This window comes from Ahaetulla prasina, chromosome 4 (genome assembly GCF_028640845.1).
Source record: "Ahaetulla prasina isolate Xishuangbanna chromosome 4, ASM2864084v1, whole genome shotgun sequence".
In the NCBI taxonomy this organism is placed as follows: Eukaryota; Metazoa; Chordata; class Lepidosauria; order Squamata; family Colubridae; genus Ahaetulla; species Ahaetulla prasina.
This window is the reverse complement of record NC_080542.1, coordinates 105668443-105691708: the sequence shown is the minus strand read 5'-3', so window position 1 is coordinate 105691708 and position 23266 is coordinate 105668443. Positions and strand designations below refer to the sequence as shown.

General features: G+C 37.3%; 1 protein-coding gene across 1 annotated transcript in view; it reads right to left on the bottom strand.

Annotated features, from left to right (window-relative positions):
- Positions 1-22152, bottom strand: part of RAPGEF5 (Rap guanine nucleotide exchange factor 5) — a 141161-nt gene extending 119009 nt beyond the window's left edge. The window contains exons 1-4 of the mRNA XM_058181979.1: positions 21622-22152; positions 5026-5076; positions 4577-4683; positions 868-989 (exon numbers count right to left, since the gene is read on the bottom strand). Of these exons, the coding sequence (XP_058037962.1) occupies positions 868-989; positions 4577-4683; positions 5026-5076; positions 21622-21810 (469 nt within the window). The 5' untranslated portion in view covers positions 21811-22152. The remainder of the gene's footprint in view (positions 1-867; positions 990-4576; positions 4684-5025; positions 5077-21621) is intronic.
- Between the last annotated feature and the right edge of the window lie 1114 nt (positions 22153-23266).

The window sequence follows — 23266 nt, the reverse complement described above, 5'->3', positions numbered from 1 at the left end:
AGCTATTCTGGAATGGGCTCTTTTGTTTGTGGTTGCACTAAAGTGCCATTTAGTTTCACTTACATAACGTGAACTAAACTTATGTGCAGGTGATACAAATAGTATATTTTAGAAATTTAAATTGTCACGGGGAATTTTATGAAAACCTAATGACAATGTTTTTAAATAATGCTATGAAAGTTTTTAAAACAGTCAATTAAATTTAAAAAAGGGAAAGTGCTTTAATATCAGACAAAACCCCTACCGCCCACCATGAAAGCTGGAACGCCCACTAGTGGGCGGTAGGGACCAGGTTGACTACCACTGGCTTAGATGTAGATGAGTCCATGATATATATGGTAGGTAACACGTGAAAAAAGGTGAACACAGATACATATCAAAGCTATGTATATATTGATTAATGTATGTGGAAACGCCTATCATCTTTGAATACAAGAAGACAGCTGCCTTCCCCAAAAGGTCTTACCATCAAAAATATAATTAAAAATGACTGAAGAGGAGGAAGAGATAAATAATAGAAAAAGGAATGCATATTCAATCAAAAATATTTTCAAATACCATAAGCATACAGTGAAATTGCTAGCCAGATTTTAGAAATTTAATGGAAATAATGTTCATAAAAAGATGATAAAAATAACCAGGGTGTTATATGAAAACTGCTATGTACTTTCATGGGCATAAATATCTAGCAAACATATCATTGTAATTATCCAGAATGTGAAAGCTACAAATATATGATAAAGGGATAATAATACCCCTCTTTTTTTCTAATTTGTATATATTGTAAATCTAATGCTCAATAAAGAGGAAAACAAGAGATATCAAATGCTTTGCACAATAAGTTGGACTTGCTGCTGTAAAACTGACCTGTAAACACAATTCCCATATTCAGGAGTAGTTGCCAGATACCAGCTGCTGTAGATCTGCTATTAATGAAAGTACAGCACTTCAAAAGCCAGTCTACCAGTTCAGATCCAATGCAACTTTGCCTAACAAAACAAAGACCAAAGTTGTAATCATGAAGCATTTACAAGAAAATATGTCAGTGCTCATGTCAGGCTTACATTTGAATAAACATACATTGTACTTTGATTCATATCACAATGAAATACACTTACCTAAACTGAAATCCAGCATATATTTGATGAATCCAGCGACACAAATGAAGAGGATGCTTTTATATCTAACTTTGTAGGTTAGTATAATTGTGTACACTCCAAAGACTGATTACATTACAACATCTGCCATGAAGTTTACATATTCAGAAGAAGTAGCTATCAAAACAGCCATTTTAATCTCTGTGTGGCTGCTGTGAGTCATTTCTACTAGAATAGCTGTTGAATTAAAAACTATCTAGAAAATGCTGAGAGACTTGATGTGCTGAATTTTCTAAGAGCAAATCCCACTCTAAACTTTTTGCAGAGGCCTAATAGCTACAGCACTTCAGCTGTACCTATTGTTCTCCATAAAAAGACCCAAAAAGAGATGGCTGTTGAAATTAATTTAAATCATATAGGAACAACATAAATCTTTTAGCCTTAATTTTTTCTTTTGCTTTGTTTTCCATAATTTATACAACCAGATAAGGGACCTTCAGGTATTCCAATATCCAGTACTTTCTCATAGCTGGATAGTTAAGAGTGCCACAAGAAAAAAATTGTCTAATTTGGGGATTTTCAAACTGTAGATCGGGGTGTCAAACTCAATCGTGTCACAGGCCATATTGTGATGTATCGCAGTGTTTTTTTCCTTTGCTGAGCCAGGGTAGGCATGGCCTCCACAGGCTGTATCCGGCCCATGGACCACAGGTTTGATAGGCCTGTGTAGATCATGACTCAAAGCTTGAAGCAAATTCTGACATAGTTCCAGAAGTCTCACAGATCATTCCCTACTTCCTACATTGTCTATAATGTCTACTAGCTCAAATTCACAAGGTTCATCAGATGTTTTGCACTGTGAACTTAGAATCACTAAATAAGATTCCATTAAAATATCAGTTCCCTTCTGGTTATTTCTCATTGCCTTTTGTGTTTGCAATTATAGGGGAAAAATCGGGGGTGAAATGCTACCAGTTTGGACCGGTTTGGCCAAACCGGTAGTGACAATGGCGGGTGGTTTGGAGAACCGGTAGCAGTGGCAGCGCAAGACTCCACCCACCCACCCACCCAGACGTCATTAATTCCTGGTTTTAATCAGGAAGTAACCTGTTTTTTGAGTCTCTGCACATGCACAGAGGGTACAAGTGCTTGTGAACCTCTGGTTGCCCTGCCCCCGCAGCCTTCGCAAGCTGGCCACAGGGACTGCCAGGAAGGCCGCGTGGAAGGCAGGCAAGCAAGCATGTCAGGGCCGCCCAGCCTCATTGAAGGGAGATAGCAGCCTACTCCCTTCCACGCGGTCCTGTCATGCTTGCCTGCCTGCCTTCCACACTGCCTTCCTGGCAGTCCCTGTGGCTCAACAGGCAGAAGCACCACACCCAGAAAGAGATGGGTGAAAGTCATTCTGCGCTGAAACAGAGGCACTCAGAGTCTTCAGAATATCCCAGGATTGCAACACTGAAGGTTCAGAATGGAGCCATTTTCGGGAAAGGCAGGAAAACGGGGAGGGGGATTTTCCCTCCTTTCATCCATTCCTGAAGCTCAGCACAGACTGAAGGTAGAATGGTAGCCAGGAAAATCCCCCTTCCCATTTTTCTGCCATTCACGACAAGGAGTGGGTGGGAGGGGAGGGGCTGGGTGCGGTACCCCTCGACATGAGTGGGCCATGCCCACCCAGTAACATGACCACTCACCAAGCCATGCCCACTAAGCCATACCCACAGAACCAGTGGCAAAAAAAAAGTAGATTTCACCACTCGGAAAAATTTGAAGAAACAAGATTTCCACATGATTCCAAGCAGCAAATATGCTTGGCAACAGAATTGAAAGTGCTTGCCCCAAACAGAGACACCTGCTGCAAGAAAATTAAGAGAGAGGGGGTGTACGTCGCACATTGGCCCAGTGGTGAACTATTTACCAAGTGATTGGTTTCCTTGGTATAGCACTCCATGAAAAATGAGATGAAGCTACCTAGTGCAAATATGCTTTTGCTGATTGGTCACCTACTTATTTGATCAACTAAACTGGTTTGTTCTCTTTTCTATGCACATACACTGCACATACACACCAGACACTAACTCACAATCAAACACTATGCTATACTAAGGCAACAAAATCACTAAATAGTAGAAAGATATTAGACTTCTGAATCTCTTTCTAATGATTGCTCACACTTTCATAGCCCAGATCCGATTCTAATTCAGTTATTTAGCAACATTCAGTCTCAGTAATCAGGCAGATATATTATGAAGAAACCTCCTAGCATTTATTGTTGTCACAGAAACCCTGGCTGGCTGCAATCCCAATTTATGTTTTTTTTCTTCTGCTGCATCTTACTGTGAGAATTTCAAAGAAAACCCTTAGTTAGCTGTAAAACCACTCAGCTCTGGGGGAGGCTAGTGGCGTATCTTTTTAAGCATTTGAGCAGTTCCTAGGGTCTTGGAAAATAGTAATACCAACAAATATCCTTAAAACAGCAATTAAAGCACTATTTGGGAATGATTATTTGAGACACAACAGGTGTGTACATTACTTGGACTACTGTCCGAACTTGTTTCCATTCTGCCTGGACTGGACAACAGATAGAAAGTTCTGACAGGACTCTGCTTTTGCCTGTTCAAGCCTCATGGCTTTGACACTCACATTTGAATCCAAAATGCAGGAACTACCAAAATTAGATCCTGCATTTCCCTACAGCTTGTCTATCTAATCTAAGACTTAAGGGAGTTCTGGCAACGCTCCAACATTGGGTGCACAAGAATTTTATGAAACACAAAACTGGAACCAGAATTTGTTCTCATGAGCCAGCAAAAAGTCAGAATTTTCTACAGTTGATGGAATAAACTGCTTATGTTGATCCAATAAAAATGTATAGTGAAAATGAGACTGACCCTTTCAAAAATATTTCAAAATTATACAAAGCTGATCAAGTTTATTATTCTCATTGAAAATATGTTTCTAAATCTATTGATGTATTGTTTACAATAGATTATTTTAATCGTAGCACACTGCAACATACTTTCTACAATACAAAAAAAAATACCATCCAAGCTGAGATTGGGCCCCTGTGGACATTTAAACTATAGCTCATGTCCTGCTATACTGTATCTTCTATAACAACTCAAGGGCTCAATTTATAACACCTTATCTAATAAAATATCCAGGAAATATTTATCTTTTTTTATGTGCAACTAACTATTATCAGATCAATATGAAGTAATTTCTCTGAACGTGGCCAAATTCTGTTATGCTGTATGTAAAGTTAGACAAACTTTAATGGCCCACTGTTAATCCAGCACAAATTGCAACATATTATTCTGTTTTGTATTTACGCAGCACCACAGGAATGCTTTGGATTAAGAAATATCAACTTGGAAAGAACAGCCAAACCAGAAATTCATGGTGACCAATTCAGATCTAATGCAAGTGAATGAAGGAGCAAGCACAAAATGATATTTAGTTAAAACAAGAAACACCATTACCTGCAAAGCCCCATCAAAGACATTCTATCTTTTATCAGAGCAGAAGCTTGTAGCAGAAAAAAATTTCTGAGAGCTCTTCCAGCACACAAGGCATCCTCTCCATAAATCTAAAGAAGATAAATTGGATGGACGATAAATTTTGCAGTTTAGACGGTTATATATAGCCATTACAACTAAATAAAAGTTGCAAGACACAGCAACTTTTTTGTGCTGAAATTGTGTTGCAGCACAGTTTCATTAACCTTTTAAAATATGTTTTAATTATCAGTAATAATTTAATTATCAGTAATAATTATATATTAAAATTTAATTTCATACAGGAATTATGGGCTCAAAAATAAGGAGCTGTTACTGCTTCTGCATTTAAGTATAAAATCGTTCAAAACAATGAAGGAATGTGACTAGAGTTTCTATAATAATACAAATATAGAAGCAGCAGTAATAAATACCTTATTAGGAGGATTTTCCACATAAGGATTTGAAATTCTCCTAGATACAATCTGTAAATAAAAATAAAAAGTACAACAATAAGGAATAATTTAAAGATAAATAAAAACATTTCTTACCAATCACTTAACACTGATATTTTTCCTATAAAATACCAAAGTTCTTTTTGTAGTACTTTTTAAAAGAAATGCTTAATTCTTCCCTAAATTCCAGAGACTTTTTGGATCCCTTTAAACTGACAGATTTTATCAACACTTTTAAAATTAAAAATTCATTTACTTTTATAAATAGCCCTTCATTATTACTTTATAATTACCTAAAATTATCAAGCATTACCTTAAAAGTGGTAAATGGGTCTACTTATCCATTACTCAAATTTTTAGCATCCTATTGTTTTAGGTCTGCTTTTTTGTAAGGTAAAAATAACACCATATGATTTCTTCTTTTCTTTCCCCTACCTGGGTTGCCTCCTAAAAGAGACTACCACTATTGCAAAGGACTGCTTAATATAATGTCTTTGCTAATAGTCACCATGTGTTATAATGGCCATTAGGACCAGAACTTCTATTGCTAAGCAATGTAGTCCTAAAACATGTCATTTATGTGACTGCATAACTTAATGGTAGCAATCCTGGCACTCCTTATTATCGTCATTAAAGTGAGGACTTCATATAACAGCAATGTGGGTCCCCCTCATTTAATGACTTTGTAACTTTGAATGGTAACTGCATGTGTAGTCATAAACTGAGAACTACCTGCAGTTTGGTTCCCTATATGTATTTAGAATAAAGGAAGATGAAAGGGGGAAAATAAGAGATCCACTCACAGTAAATCCTAAAGAGAGAAGGATTTGTTCTTGTACATTTCATCGTGTGGATAACTAGAACCTTCTGAAAGATTGGTCAAATGTCTCAAAGCTCATTATTTTCAAAAGAAAAAACAGTTCCCAAATAAACTGAATGAGGAAGGTAATGGCATTCAAGTGAAAAAGTACCATGCGATATGAGATAAAAACAGGGGTGAAATGCTATGCACAGGTGCAGGTGAACCGGTAGCGGCAGCAGCGTGTGGTTCAGCGAACCGGTAGTGGTGGCAGTTCGAAGGCTTTGCGCATGTGCAGAGGGCCCAAAATTGCACATGATGTATGAGCGGAGCAAGCGAGCACAGAGCATGCACTTCCGAACTGGTAGGGAAGATAAGTAGATTTCACCCCTGGATAAATACCAAGATGATTTTGGCAAAGTTCTATGGTGTTATAAATATCGTCTTTCTAACTATCTGTGTATGATTATAAAGAGGAACCTCATGGCTTTGAGCCACCTTCTACTCATATAGTGTAAAGTTAATGTGAAAACAATGTAAAAGCCAGCTAAGGTGACTTTGGGCCACTCTCACAGGGATTGTTGTTATGGGTAAAAGAGGAGGAGAAACAATTATTATGTTCACAACTTGAATTACCATACTATAATAAGGGCAGGATAAAAATATAGTAAATAAAAAATATATAAATGAAATCCAGATACAGGTAGTCTCACTTAATAACTCCTCATTTAGCAACAGTTTGAAATCATGACAACACTGAAAAAGTAACTTTATAAGTGCTTGCCTTTCCAACTCTCTCAGTATCTCTATAGTGATTTGGTCAAGATTCTGGCATTTCACAGCCAATTTGCATTTACAACTATCATAATGCTCCACTGTCACATGATTGCCATTTGCATGCTTCATGGCTGGCTCCAACAAATAGTCAATTTTTGCAAGTCCCTATCATATGATGTCTCACTTAATGACTGCATTACTTAGTAAAAGTTCCAATGGTGGTTGTTCAGGGAAGACTACCTATAAACAATATTTTTTTAATTCAATATTGCTTTCTGATCCAAAACAATATAGACCAGATACTATTAGGTGCTTTTTACAAAAGTGAGAATAGCTTCTTACGGTAGATATAATCAATTATCTATTTTCCCATTGATTTCAGTATGCTAAGGCAATATTATCTTAACCACGGTGTTACTAAATCATAAAAGCTGAGTTCATGCATAGTATTAAACTATGAACAAACAAATATTTGTTTAGCTATATATGAAGCTAGCTATTGTTCCTACACTTACCAACTAGAATTTCTGGGAAGACAGTAAAAGTTTTTTATTTATCAAACTGATGTGAAAACACTAGTCTTCATTCTGTCATTTCCAACAACCAACCTTCAATGGCTTATTCTCTTTGAACATTGTATAGCCATTAGCAGAAAATAGTTCAGAGGTCTGTCTAAAGAACAGTTTCTCTTTTTAGCACTCATAGTGCGTTAGCTTGGCCCTGTAACTGGATACTTATCTGATTAGAATAGGCTCCTATTGATCATAGTTACAATTAGGACATAAACTATATTTGGCAACTAGTGGCTGGATTTACACATTAAGCTAGAGGGAAACCAAGCCAATTTTTATTTAATATGATGTATAAATGAAATTGATTTATGTATCACTAAGCAAGTATGCCTGCAGTTCTCCACTAGAACTGCTTTACGCCAATGAATTCAATAATTTGACCCATCTCAATGCAATGTTAAAACTGCTATGGTTTAGATTGTCACAATATCCAAGTTGGTATTTCCCTTCACTTCCCAATGAATGATCTTGGTCAGATTGATACAAAAGCAGACCATTTATGAAAATATCTCTACAGCAGACCATGTGCAAATTTCAGGTGAAATATCCATTTCTGAGCATTTTAAAGTATTTTTATAGTTTATAGCTCTTAGACCAAGTATGTTGAGATAATAACATAGATAATACCTATCTATCACCTGAGCTTCTGAGGGAATAGCTACATGGAAATGTAATATAATCAGTGAGTCAAAAGCCTCCCATGGAAGGAAGAAGTGGCAGCATGTAATAACTGATCTTGCAGTAAATCCCACAGACAATAGTCACCAGCCAGAAAGAGAACACAGAAAGGAAAAGAAGGAAAAATCAATCACTTTTAAACAGTTTGGATTTTATCGCTTCTTATGACACCAACAATTCTGCTGAATGAAAGCAGTACAGGTGATAAATGTTAAGGCCGAACTTGTCAAGTATGGTCTACTGAAACACATTGGGTTGGATTCAAATGAAAAGATAAACCTCAAACAAACCATTTATGGCACAGTGCAGTATATAAATCCAGCTACTAGCTACAGCAGTTCCCAAATTTACATGCAAGAACTTTTCAACACTTGGAGATAACAGAAATTGAACATCTACCATCATTATGCCTTCAAAAAAAACACCAGACAAAAATCAGGCAAATGAAACCATTCTATTAATCTTTGGAAATTAGAAAAATGTGATTTTTGGGGAGGGAATGAGGATTTTTGCTCCCAATTACTTAAAAAAAAGTTTTAGAATTCACAGGATTATTCAAAATGCATCTTATCTGACTAAAACACTCAATACTCAAAAATAGTTTAGCATCTAGAGAAGACGAGAATAGAAATAATTTCTCTTCATTCTCTTCAATATTTTATTTCAGGTTTCATTTCATAGTATTTTGATCAAGAAACTAAATAACTTTCAATAAAATGAGGATCCAGGTAGTTGGGGGCAATATGCTATCATCATAAACTGCTCAGAGAGGGCAATTGCTATTAGAAGTTAACAGCAATGAAGCAAAAGAGATCAAAAGAAATCTAGGTATGTTACTGATCTTTGGTTTCTTCCTGCAGCGTAGTATCAAAGATTTTTCTTATTATATGCTACAGACTAAAAAAAAATGGAAATTTGGATAACTTTTCTATGTAGATTAGAAAATTAGTGTAGAAAAAAAACTATGTAAAATAAGTGGTCTGGAAACAAAATGTGTTACTTAATATGACTCTGACATATTTTTAATAACAATGGCATATTTTAATGACAATGAATTGCTATATTTTGTTATTTAATCCATGTTCAATTTTGCAGTCCACTTTTACTATAAGATCTACCTCCTCCAATCTTCCTAACACTTTAGAAAAAGGCTATTAGAAATAGATTAGCATCTCCACAAACTTACTAGTTCATGGTTGATTAAAGGCTATTATTATTACATTATCTCTTGAAATTTATTGGAGAGAATGAAAATATTTTGGATAATACTTGGAAAGGGGACTAGAGAATAAATCATAAATAAAATCAATACGTGTCTTTTAATTTATTTAGGCTTATAGTTTATCAATGAAAATCTCAATCCAAATAACAGTAAGGGTTGAATGAAATCCCCAATGAACAACATTAAACCACTATTCTGTCTTGTTTTGAAATGAAAGCTTGATGAATTCTGAAATCTGGAGCTGTAGGTTTATTCATCTGGTTTATCTCATTGTATGGCTGGCTCATTATCTGCAGATTAATTAACAAACATCCATAATCATATATCCACATTTATGCACATAAAAAGGTAAGACATACTTTTGCATATTTAAAGATTAGTTCTGTACAATACAAGTGAAAAATCACTTGTGGCAGATCTTACTGAATCATTCCAGTTGCAGGCTGCAAATCATTTCCTCTCAGCAGAACCCCTTCAGAACAATTGCTCAGCAGGTGAAAAAAGAAGTCACTCCATTTAAGGTTATGCAGTGCAATCAAGTGCCCCTTACCCCCCTCCAAAATTGTGAAAGAACTGCATGATGAGAGAAATCAGCATGATTTTACCACCAGCCATTCACTTCAGAAAACACTGAGCAGATGAGAGGAGGTCCTAGGTGTTAATAAGATCCAATCACAACAGAAGGATAATAAATATTGCTACACTTCTCAAATGACCTCTATGGGATGAAGGAAAAACTTTCAGAAGACAACATTATCTGTGGTTTTGTTATCTATTAGTTTTGCCTACTGTGGATTTTTCTTGAATAATAATGGTCACCTGTACTGATACTTCGTGCTCCTCCCTTCAGTTTCCTCTGCTGTTTGTTTCATGTTTAATACAATACACATGCTATACCACTGGTGAAATCCTCCATGGATTGCCACCAGTTCACTGGCCATGTATGCACAGTGCACGCCAAAAGCACAGTGTGCCAAATGCGCACTTCACGCACAAAAAACAAGGTAACAAGGTAAGTAGAACAGCGGGGTGGGGGCAATAGCTGTGCCACGTGATCTAGATGTGCTAGAAAGCAGGATTTCCTACTTTCTAGCAAATATAAATCGCGTGGCATGGACAAACCAGTACCTTTTTTTACTACTGGTTCGCCCGAACCGGTAGCTTTTATCACTACTGATTCGTCTGACCCAGTGCCAACTGGTAGCATTTCACCACTGTGCTATATACTATTTATAATTCTGATCTTTCTAAGGGTTCCCATGATTAAGGATCTGTTTTAATTTAATAAAACAAAAAGAAGAGGACACTTATAAAAAGGAAGCACATAATCATCGTCATTTTTCTACTGTGCATACTATACAGTAACACAGCTATCAGAATATTCAGCACTAGTGAATACATCTGAAGTCCATAAACAAGGCAGAAAGAAATAGACCTCTCCTATTCCCCTCCCCCCCAAAAAAACAGCATTGAGAGATGTTGATTGATTACATCCCATTCAGTTGGTACTGACTGTTAGGAACCACATCCTTCTTCTCCAGGATGTTTTGTGTCCAATCTGGCTTTCAAAGTTTTTCAACACTGAACCCATTGCCTCTTGAATGAAGTCCATTTACATTAGTGCAGATCATCTTCTATTCTCTTTCACCTTTCTCAGCATTATAGACTTCTCAAGATAGCTAGTGGTTCACATAATGTGTCGAAAATATAATTTGAACCTTCTCATTTGTGCCTTGTGAGTGAGAACTCTGGATTGATTTGTTAGATGATTCTTTGCATTTTCATGAGCCTCGTGCAATACCAAAATCCAAAAAAATTAATACACTTTAGCCAGCTTCATCAACGTCCAATTTACATTTACGTATCACAAGAAAATCATTGCCTGCATGATTAAGATATCTGTAGTTATATACACATTCTTACATCTCAGTATCTTTTCCAAGGTCTTTATGGCTGCTGTACCAAGTGCATTTCTTACTGCTGGTTCCTTTTATTGTTGATAGTCAATCCCAAAAAGGAGGAGCTATTTACCACTTCAATATCTTCACTGTCAATTCAAAGGTTCATTTCTGCACTTTTATTATTAGCCTTTTTTATATTTAATTTTAGTTATTTTTCACTGTGCTCTTTAACTTTCATTACTAAAAGCAGGTTATTTGCAATTTTAGCTATAAACATAACTTCATCAACATAATGCAGATTACTGATGCTTCCCCTTCCAATTACAAAATCATTTTCATTTTCTTCCAATCCAGCATCACTCTGAATATATTCAGCAGATAAACTAAATAAATAAAATAGTTTACAGTTTTGCCTCTGTTTTGATGATCCAGATTGTGGCTTCCTGCCTGTGTATAGGTTTTGCATAAGGACAATGAGATATTCTGGAATTCCCATTTTCCACAGCTTGATGCAGTTCACACAAACTTTTCAATAATCAATGAAATATCAATGTCTCTTGCTCTACAACTTTTTCGATAGCCATCTTGAACATTTAATATCTCTCCTACCATGTAGATCTCTAATCCAAGTTGGATGATCCCAAGAATGATTTTGCTAGCATGTGCAATTAACTATATTAGGTACGGTTATAACACTCTGTTAGGTCCTGATTTTTAGTATCAGTATGTAGACTCATAGAATATCATAGCATAGTTTAGCCAAAACTTTACTGATTTTTCTTCTTTTGTATGCCATATTTCTATAGATACTCCATTAGTTCCTACAGCCTTCCAATTTGGTAATGACTAGAATACTAGTCTAAATTCATCTTATATTACAAAAAGTTCTTGTAAATAAGTTATCATCTTTTTTCAAAATAGGATGTTGACAGCTCTACTGTTCTACTGTACAGAGTTTCATTATACTCCTGAAATTTATATATAGCTTTCAGGAATATAATTTGTCTCTGTATAGTACAGTGGTTTACGTTTATATCAAATAAATTCCCATTTATTATTTTGCAGATTACTAGTTCCATTAGAGCAGGGGTGTCCAACTCGATTTCATTGAAGGCCACATTAGGGTTGTGTTTGACCTCAGGGGGGTAAGGGGCAGTGATAGGTTTCAAGCGTTATTATAACTGGTTCGCTTCATGCACGCACTTCGCACACACAAGCGCACTGTCAACCCTGACTTGCAGCTGAGATGCAGCAATTCGCTCTGCAGCGTCTATCATCTGGGCTAAAAATGAAGAAATATAGGTAGGTATAGCTCAGGGGCTATATTACTGCAGTCAATAAGTTTGGAACCTTCGCCATTGACTTTGCTTGTTAGAGGATCGCAAAAGGTGATCACATGACCTTGGGATACAGCAATGGTCACAAATATTAACCAGTTGCCAAGCATCTGAATTTTGATTATGTGATCATGGGGATGCTGCAAAGGTCATAAACAATTATAAGACCCTTTTTTCCGTGCTGTTGTAACTTCGAATAGTCACTAACTGAACTGTTGTACATCGAAGATTACCTGTATATAAAAAGAGTATCTGTATTTAAAAATATAGCATTGTTTTACACATATCAAGATGTTACCTTTGCAATTTATAGGCATCACCTCCAGTCAGTCAGCAATTTGAATGGACAAAATAAACTTTGACTCACTCCTAATATGACCATTTGGTTCTCTAGGGTTCATGGCAGGGGTAAAATGCTCCTGGTTCAGACCGGATCGCCTGATCCGGTAGCGATGGTGGCTGGTGGTTCAGAGAACCGGTAGCAAAAATCCCTAGCCCTGCCCCCCTGCTGAGCTGCGCCATCATCAGAGGGTTTTTTTTTTATTTTTAAAAGCATTTTTTCTTCATCCAAAAAAATGCCTTTAAAAGTAAAAAAAAAGCCTTTAATGATCCCGCAGCTCAGCTGGGATCGTCAGAACCCTTTAAACTCTTTTTTTAACAACCTCTTTATAAAAAAAAAAGGTTTTAAAAGGCTCTTTTGGAGATCCCAGCTGAGTTGCCTGATCATCAGAACCTTTAAAAAAATGTTTTCTACAATCTCTTCAGCCGAAGAGGTTGTTAAAACAATCCTTTTAAGAGGTTCTGGGCTGCGATCAGGCAACTTCAGCTGGGATTGTCAGAGGAGCCTTTTAAAATCTTTTTTTCCTCTGGTGATCCCAGACGAGTTTCCTGATCATCACAGGCTTTTAAAAACATTTTTTAACAACAGCCCCCACCCATGCCCACCCAATCGCCCCACTTACTTAACTGCTGCTTAGTTGCTTTGCTTCAGCTGCTGCAATCAGTTGCATCAGCTAGCAACTGAATCTGCCTGCCTGCAATCCATCTCCTCGGTGAGCAACTGAATCTGCCTGCCTCCAATTGGGTAAGTAAACTATTAAAAAATTGTTAATTAGGGTTTTTTTAAGGAGTTGGGTTTTTTTAGACAGCAATTTAAAGTTAAGGAAGTTTTAAATTTAGCTGCTTTTATCTAAAACAGGGGTCTCCAATCTTAGTAACTTTAAGGCTTGTGGACTTAAACTCCCAGAGTTGCTCAATCAGCTTTCCTGGCTGAGGAACTCTGGGAGCTGAAGTCCACAAACCTTAAGGTTACTAAGGTTGGAGACCCCTAATCTAAAAAATATAAATAAAATCAAATAATAAAATAAAATATTTGTGCAGCTTTCTGAGATTTGGTATGTTTCTGTAGTGTTTCATTCTAACTATACAAACACACAAAATCTCACAAAGCTGTATGTGGCATTTTGTGTGTGTGTGTGTGTGTGTGTGTGAGAGAGAGAGAGAGAGAGAGAGAGAGTCAGTCATGTTGTGTTGTGTTGTGTGCGTGTAAAGAGTGAAAATTGGTTTTTGAGCTTTTTGTGGCTGTGTGAGGTTCCTGCTTGTTGCAGGGGCCATTTTGGGTGAAGTGCAGCTGCTTTTACATTGTGTGTGTCAGTTGTGTTGTGTTGGTTTTTGGTACCATTTATTGTTTTGTATCCTTTGTTTATTATTTTTATTATTTATTGTTATTGGCCACGCCCACCTAGTCATGGCTCGCCCACCAAGCCATGCCCATCAATTAAGCCACGCCCACAGAACCAGTAGGGAAAATTTTTAGATTTCACCCCTGGTTCAGAGATATTACCATTCTTGGCCTTGAATCAGGCTGCACTTTCCACATTCAACACTATTAGGCAACTTGCCATGGCACCTACTTTGAGGAACATTCTCCTCCTCTCCTCTCCCAGACATGAGGTGAACCCCTGCTATTTAGATCTCTCAAGACATGGCTTTGTCACCAGGCCTTGGTGTCTCAGGGATCAGTGAAATGATAATTCCATCACTGTGGTTGATAATTACTTTCTCCTGTGCTGTACGATTTCTATTTTTTAATGATGTTTGTGTGAAATTTTAACAATTACTGTTTTTATGTATTGTTTTTATTCATTGTTGAATGTCAATCAAATTCATTTTTTCTGAGATGGGCAGCTATATAATTTAAATAAATAAATAAATTAGTTAGTTAGTTAATTAATTAGTTAGTTACTTAGTTAGTTGGGGGTCTTTCTAAACTTGCAACTATTGCTAAAAGACAGGTGAAAGCTGTGGCCAGGTGGGCCTAGTCTAAGTTCACTTTGACTATTCTTTGCTTGGAGACTCTTGATACATGGTCTCCTTTTTTTTTTTTTTTATAAAAAAGTTATATTTTTACAATCATAACAAATAATTCATCCAATGTACAATTGTATACAATTAGTCGGGCTTGCCCAGTCACCACCCCCCTTTTTAACTCTCTTCCCTCTTCTACCTTCTTCTGCCTTCTTTCCAAACCTTCCTCTCCTTCTCTTATCTACATCCTCTTCTCCCTCCACCCTACACTCCTTCTCCCTCTTCTACCCCTCTTCCTTCCTCTTCTCCTCTTCTCCTCTTTCCTACTTCCTACTCTCTCTTTTCTCCCTCCCCACCGTTCTAAAATGGTAACTGGGCAGACCCGACCCTATATTAATTATATTTATACATCTTCATTAATCCCTGTACATTCACCATCACTCCATCTCTAGCCTCAACCCCCCAATTCCCCTCTCCCATACCCCCCCCCCGACTTCCCAGAACAAAATGCAGGGTATCAAAACTAACAATCATAATCTAAAATAATTCCTAAATTATAATCTCTAGTCTCTCCACACTTAATCACACTCTCAATTCCCCTCTCCTTCAGAAATATATCTAATACAAAATATTTCCTAAATTTACTCATATGCTATTCGATATTTTTTTATCTGATACTTATTCTGAATATAATCAATCCACATTTTCCATTCTAAAATATATTTTTCTTGTGTATAGTCTTTCAAATAAGCAGAGATTTTTGCCATTTCTGCCAGATTTGATACTTTAAGTGTCCATTCTTCAATTGTGGGTAATTCTTCTTTCTTCCAATATTGAGCAATCAAAAGTCTTGTGGCTGTTATTAAGTTCAAAATCAATTTAGTCTCTATAACTGTACAGTCCATAATTATTCCTAGTAAAAAGAACTGCGGAGTAAACTTAATCTTTTTCAAAATATTCTGCATAATCCACCATACTTTAATCCAAAATGCTTTAACTTTTTTACAAGTCCACCATATATGGTAATAAGTGGCATCTTCACAATCGCATCTCCAACATTTAGCCTGTACATTAGAATACATACATGACAACTTTTTGGGGTCTAAATGCCATCTATAAAACATCTTATTAAAATTTTCTCTCATATTTTGCGCTTGTGTAAATTTAACATTCCTCACCCAAATTCTTTCCCAAGTTTCCAACATTATTGGTTGCTGAAAATTTTGTGCCCACTTAATCATACAATCCTTAACCAGTTCAGTCTCTGAGTCTATTTCTACTAATACATTATACAACCTCTTAATATGCTGTTGGCCTTGATCTCTCATTTGTTTTAACAAATTATCCTCAGTTTGCTTAACACCTATTTTTTGATCTAATTTCCATCTAGCTTGTAATTGTCCATATTGGAACCATGTATAATTTTTCCCTTCTTCCCCCATCTTTTCTCTGGATTTTAATTGTAATTCCCCCTTTTCCATACAAAGAAGTTCTTTATAGGTAACTACCTCCATCTTTTGATATATATTTATATTTTCTATCATGTGTCTCGGGATTGCCCATATTGGAATCTTTCCATCTAATTTATATTGATATTTCCTCCAGACCCTCAATAATGCATTTCTAATTATATTATTTTTAAATATTTTATCTACTTTCTTATCATATAATAAATAAGCATGCCACCCATATAACAAACCATAACCTTCTATATTCAAAACTCTTTCCTCAGTCAAATTAATCCAATCAGTAATTAATGATAAAACAACTGCTTCATAATACAATTTTAAATTAGGCATTTTAAGACCCCCCCTTTCCCTTATATCCTGCATTATTTTTAATTTTATTCTTGGCTTTTTGCCCATCCATACAAAGTTATTAACCCCCTTTTGCGATACATGGTCTCCTAATGACAGAATTATTGCCATACAATCTACATAGGGCAGCACTTGAAGATCACATGGAAGCTACCACTGGTTCAGAATGTCACAGCATGAAGAATAATGGATGTTGCTAGGTATCATTATTGCTACATTAACTGCATTCGTCACCAGTTGTCTTTTGAGTACAATTAAAACTGCTTGTTATTAACTATAGGTACTCCTCCATTAATGACACTGAAGAAGAGGTCTACAAAATTACAGCTTCCCCAGCACCTTCCTCTTATGAAGTTGCAGCATCTTTGATGACTTGATTGTGATTTGCCATCTTCCCTGCTGTCTTCCCACAAACAGACAATGGGGAAGCTGGCAGAGAGGGTTATAAGTCACCAGTTACCAAATGGTAAGTTTTTCTCACTCTGTAGCAGCCACTCCAGCCACTCCCCATGTGTGCTAGCTCCTTGCATTCCTTCCCATACTGTACAACTGTCATCCCAAGCCCCACTGCATTCACAATGCAGCAGCCCATCATGTATCCTAAAGCCATCACTTACTTGCCTTTTAGCCTGCTTATGAGCTGCTGGGATTTCCAACTTCCTGCCAGCTTTGCTATTTGGTGGAATCCAGCAGGAAGTTGCAATGAGATCCTCACTTAATGAACCACAATCCTCAATGACATCTGGAGGTGCCAAGATTGCCATCTTTAAGCAGGCTGTCATTTGACATTGCACTTAATTGAAATTTCAGTCCCAATTACAATTAACCTAGGACTACCTACACAGAGCCCTCTAAGGTCTTGTTATGTGCCATCAAGACATTTTTAATTTCTAGTATGCATTTAAGATTTTTCTATGACAATCTGTCTCCACTATATGGCACAAAGTCTGTCTCCCTGAGGGACCACTTTTCTGCAATTGTTTCTATCCACCCAATGCATTCTGGCAGAGCGGGAATGTCCCCTCCATTAAATGTTTCCATCTTGTGGGACCCAAGGAACTATGCCTTCTATGCCAGGTGATCTATAGCAGCAGTCCCCAAACTTTTTGGTACCAAGGACCATTTTTGTGGAAGCCAATTTTTCCACACACTGGAGGAGGTGGAGGAGTGGGCAACCTAGATCCCTCATATGTGCTGTTTACAGTAGGGTTGATGCTTCTATGAGAATCTAATGTCTGATGATACGGGGTGAAGTTGAGTTGGTGATCCTTGCACTGGAGAGTGTCTGCTTATACTGATGAAGCTTCACTTGCTGAACCTGCCACTCACCTCCAGCTGTGTGGCCCAGTTCCTAACAGGCCATAGACAGGTACCAATCTATAGCCCAGGGTCTATGACCCTGGCCATCGCTAGTCTATGACATGATAGGTTTTACCTATTTTATGGATTTTGTCTTCTTTTCTTTTCTGCACTGGCCAGAATTCATTGGAGCTGGGTGGGTATAATAAATAAGTTTTTAATATTGTACTATATTTTCAGTTGTCACTCAGTTGCCTTGTTATTTATTTTCCCATTATTTTAGAATTTCATTTTGCAAAATATGGTGTGGCAACAGCAATTTTATTTTATACATCCTAGAGTAACAAAGAACAGTTTTAACTAGGATGTGTTAAATACATTATTTGCAAGCCACCTCACAGAGCTTTACAATACCATAAAAAATGTAATTTTCATAACTAATTCACATAGTATAGAACTATGAGTACAGTACACACATATTTAAAAAGAATCATCTCATTAATAATCATTGTGCTATTTCAATATCATGTACAACCTATCCCCGTACAGAATTTTAATATCCACCTTAATGATAGTGTCAGAGGACAGGCACGCTCAAGTTAGAATTAATCCTTCAAAGCTTTTACCAATTTCACACAGAGATTAAGGAGAGTAAATGCATTTAAATTATATTCTGAATGTACATTGAGATAGCCTGGATTGAAAGATGATCAGAGTTTTGAAATTAGAAGGAACACCAATAATCTGCGCTATGCACAGATTATGTAAATGATCTGGAAGTGCTAATGTAGTTAGTTTAAATGAACAATGTGACTAAAATTAAAGTGCCAGTAGGCACAGCAATATGCCATTGTATTGTCAATGAAATCATTGAGGTTGGTGGATTAATTCTAGGTTTCAGAATCAATTATAAATAAAGCAGCCAAGTCAAGAAATACACTACAAACCAGCACTTGGCAGGATAACCACAAAGGCCTTGGAAAAACATTCAGATGCCAGGGTATGTCAGTATCTGCAAAGATTAAAATTAAGACAATGGGATTCCCTGTGACTTTCTATAAAAATGGGGAAAAATGAATTTTTGAAGAAGCAGAATAGGTCTGTATTAATATTTTTGAATTCTGGTGATGGATAAGACTCCCAATAATTCTATGGATAGCTAAGAAGACAAACAGATTGTATAACAAATCAAATCATAGTTCTCACAAATGCTTGAGATGTATTATACAAAGGTCTAGCTGTCAAGAAATGTATAACAGTGGAAAAGATGGAAGAAAATAGAAAACACCTGCAGGGTAGACTTAAATTACAGCAGCAATTGAAATATTGCTGGAAGACCTGATGAGTCAAGTTGGGGACAGATCATCCTACGAAAGACTATCTATATCACAGGCGTCAAACTCACCATATCACGTTGCCATCAAATGACATTTCAGGAGCTTTTTCCCATTCACTGAGCTGGGATGGGCATGGCCTGTGCATGATGCATCCAGTCCACAGCCCACCAGTTTGATACCCCTGGTCTATGTGATCAGTTGATAACTGGATGACGTATAATCATTTGTTTCTAAAAATTGTATAATCTCCCCCTTTAAATTGACAAATGGTTGCTTTCTTAGATTACAGTGTGGGTTAGGAAATTACTCAGTTTTCTTTAAAAAATAAACAAAAAACCAAGTCCTCAGGCTATTGCAAACAGAATAGTATGATCATGGATGCATAGATTTGACTTCTTAGCAACTTGGTATTAAAATGAAGGATTTCTCAATCTAGATAGAAGAATTTTTTGCCAATTCTTAGTTTAATTAGAAATGCCTATGAAAACAGCTGACAGGAAACATCATATTAGGAGACATCGTCCATTGATCTTACAAGAGAATCTTCTAATAATGCACAGTGCAACACGTCTTCATCTAGGAGGGAAAGGCAAGATGTGGCTCCAGATATTTGACTGCTCAAATTCAACCCTAATCTCTAGTCAGTGAAAGATGATAGTTGTTTTTATTCACAAACATCAGGAAAACTACATCAGAGCTAGAAGCAAATTTTATTTAAAAATTATGCTAAAGCCATAATATTGCTTAATCAATAGTGTTTTTCTATACTATTTATTCAGAAATAGTTTTGGCTAAATTCAATATTTACTCCCAGGTGAGCAAATATTAGATTATAACCAAAAATTAATATATCAATTACTTTTACTGCAGCACAGAGGCATTGATATTTCTTCAGAAAAGAAAGTACAAGTAGTCCTCAACACTGTTGTACAAGTTACAACAGTTTAGTGACTGTTCAACATTACAACAGCACTGAAAAATAGTGTCTTATGACCATTTTTCACACTAATGATTTTTGCAGCATCCCTCCATGGTCATGTGATTAAAATTCAGATGATTGACCACTGACTTATATTTATGATGGCTGCAGTGTCCCCTGCTGTCCTGTGACCATCTTTTGCGACTGTTAGATAAGCAAAAGTCAATGGGAAAGCCAAACTCACTTAACAACATAACTGTGGCAAAAAAGGTCACTTAATAATCATCTCACTTAGCAACACGTTTTGGCTCAAAGGTGGTAGTAAGTCTAGGACAGGGGTCTACAAACTTGGCTCTTTTAAGACTTGTGGACGTCAACCCCCAGAGTTCCTCAGTTTTGCTGGCTAAGGAATTCTGGGAGTTGAAGTCCACAAGTCTTAAAACAGCCAAGTTTGCAGACCCCTACTTGGACTACTACCGGTATGTACAGTACACACAAATTATGGAGCAAAATAAAAAACTAGTAATTAATCGCTTCAGGCTACTCTGTGTACTACTGATATTGACTTTACCAACTAGTTACAATTCCTAATTCTAGGCATGTTGCCCACATCCGTGATTAATCCGTGCATATTCTGTTCTCAGAATATTTGCATTAATGCTTCTTCAAGCTGGCCAACTAGCATTTAATTTGTATTCCTTGACAGCTCATGAAGCCTGGGTTTGATTAGAAAGACTAACCATTGCAATGGGTAGCCTTAGCAATTATATATAAGGTTAAACGGTAAATCAGTTAAAGATATCAATATATATTGACTGATGTACCTCACAGATTAAGTGGCTTATTTTAGTGTAGATAATTACAGTAAATATTCCACTGAATCAAGAAATTGGCTAGACATGCAAAACTATATAGACAGCTAAAACTTGGTAACTTGATAAATTGATTAAACTCCTAGGCTGTTTCAACACTCTCCCAGCCCACCCTGCAAGGCCATTCTTCTTTTTTAAAAAAATGCTACATTGTTGGATACAATCTATGTTTACTTAGGATACAATTTCATTGAATTCGGTGGTGCATAACCACAGCTGCAAATCTAGTTGCTCTTGAGTGAATTATTATTCCCGAAGAACTGCATTATCTTCTCACATCTGCTCTGCAACATGGCCTCCATTCCAGCTGCAGATGCTTAATTTCAGCGAACTCAGGTCAATTGCCCCCTACCACCCCCACACAAACATTACAGAGATTATGGTTTTGGCAAATCTCACACGGATTAAAGGCAGGCTTCCCTTATGGCATAGGCAGATTAAAGGCTGGAATTTAAGAGAATACGACTCTCTTACTGTATACCATTACTGTCCCTTTCTAACGCCAATTGTTTTATTTCGTGGTTATGCACGAATAATTACATCAACCTCGTATCGGGGGTCTTTTTTTAACTTTAAAAATAAGCAAAGTGCAAAATGATCCACAGCACACACTCGCGCGCACGAACACACATACACAGGGTTCTTCCTTGGGTACCAAGTCACCCACTGGCTTGCTGATGCCAAGCTCTGCAACAGAGAATACTTGGGAGCACGCGGCCCCCAGCGTCGTTCACTCACCCGGCCTCCGCCGTCTGAGCGCTTTCTCCGCAGCGTGAGTCCACTCCGGAGCAGCGTCGGTAGTTCCCTCAGCTTCTGCCGCAACTGCACTTGCTGCTCCTGGCCTCTGGCGTCTGTGGCGTTACGGTCATGGAGCAGCGAGTCGGCCCTGTCACACGCAGGTTGCATCTTAAGGGAGCTCCCAGCCATGCATGCTACTTGCCGGAGAAACCTCCTCTCCCGCTGCTTCAGCACTTGTCCCCGGGCATGCACGGCGCACACCTTTCGCTTGTTATGCAAAACACGACTTTCAGGCAAATGAATTGGCCGCAACAGCAGCAGCAGTAGCGTCCTCCTCCTCCTCCTCCTCCTTCTCCTCCTCACGGGAATTGGGAAGGAAAAGAGAAAGAACGCCGCATACACAGTGCTCTCCACCTGCACGAAAATCAGATTGTGCGAGAAGATCGATTCCCTAACCAAAATACTCAGGATAAGGCGTTTACCGCTCAGGTGCAGATAATGCGCCAGAAACCTAATCTTTCTTACGGCCTCCACCTTTCCCTACTCTCGTGGCCCCTCCCCTTTTGACGCTGTTTTTCCTCAACTGCTACGACGGGAACAAACAAAAGTCAAAGGAAGGGGCTCGGAAGGAGCAGTGGTGTGCTGAATGTGTACGTTGTGACTTCTTGGTGTGCTACTCTTCAGAATACACGTCTTCTCAGGAGAATTGCAAATAGTGTTAAATGACAATAAAACCATAACAATAAACGGATAAAAATTACAACGAGTGATACAACTCACTAATACAACTAAGTATTTATTAAATGAGCCACAATTATCATGGTTATTATATTGGCTTTTTTGGATAACATATAAATGATTGTAAAGAAACGAAGGCTAGAGTACTGGGCTAAACAAAGCATTAAGTACATCCCTAACTAAAATAGTTTAGATGTGATGTGTAAACTTACAAAGCCAGATTGAGTATACCAACTCTAGATCATTAGGTCTACGCAGGCACATTTGAAGATGCATTGGAACAAATAAAGCACTTCTCCAAACTGTTAAGGAAGGAAGGAAGGGTTCCTTTTTTGCAAGGAACTCTTCTTGTCTTCAGAAGCTGTTTCTGCTTATCAGTGCATGTGTAGACACAGTTGCATAGACAGCAAAGATTGATGTGCTTGCAGAAATAGCCAAGAACAGTTTTCAAAGCTGTAGCTGTCTTGCAAAAAGTGACTAATATTCTACAAAGTATGCTTTTAAAGGGTTGACAAAGAATCAAAAGCTACTGAAAACTCAACATGTACATGTATTAGGCTAACACACACAGCTGTTATTGTGACTTGCAAAACATGATACAATAATTGAACACTCTATGCTGAAGCCAAACAAATCATAACATTGTGTGTTGTATGAACTCAGTGACTATAGTTACATGATACACTGTTTAATGAGAAGGTGCTGGTTTCCATTTTATGTATCCCCAATATAACTGATCTGCAATTTTCCTAAGTATTCCAATCAGGTATAGAATTGGTAGGCAATATTTGCATGAAACTGCTTCCAAGGAAGACACTGATGTAGATGTTTTGGATTATTTGGGACCTTCAGAGAACTCAAACCATGTATGAAAGAAAATCCTTTCCAGGCTGTAAATATGTTTAAT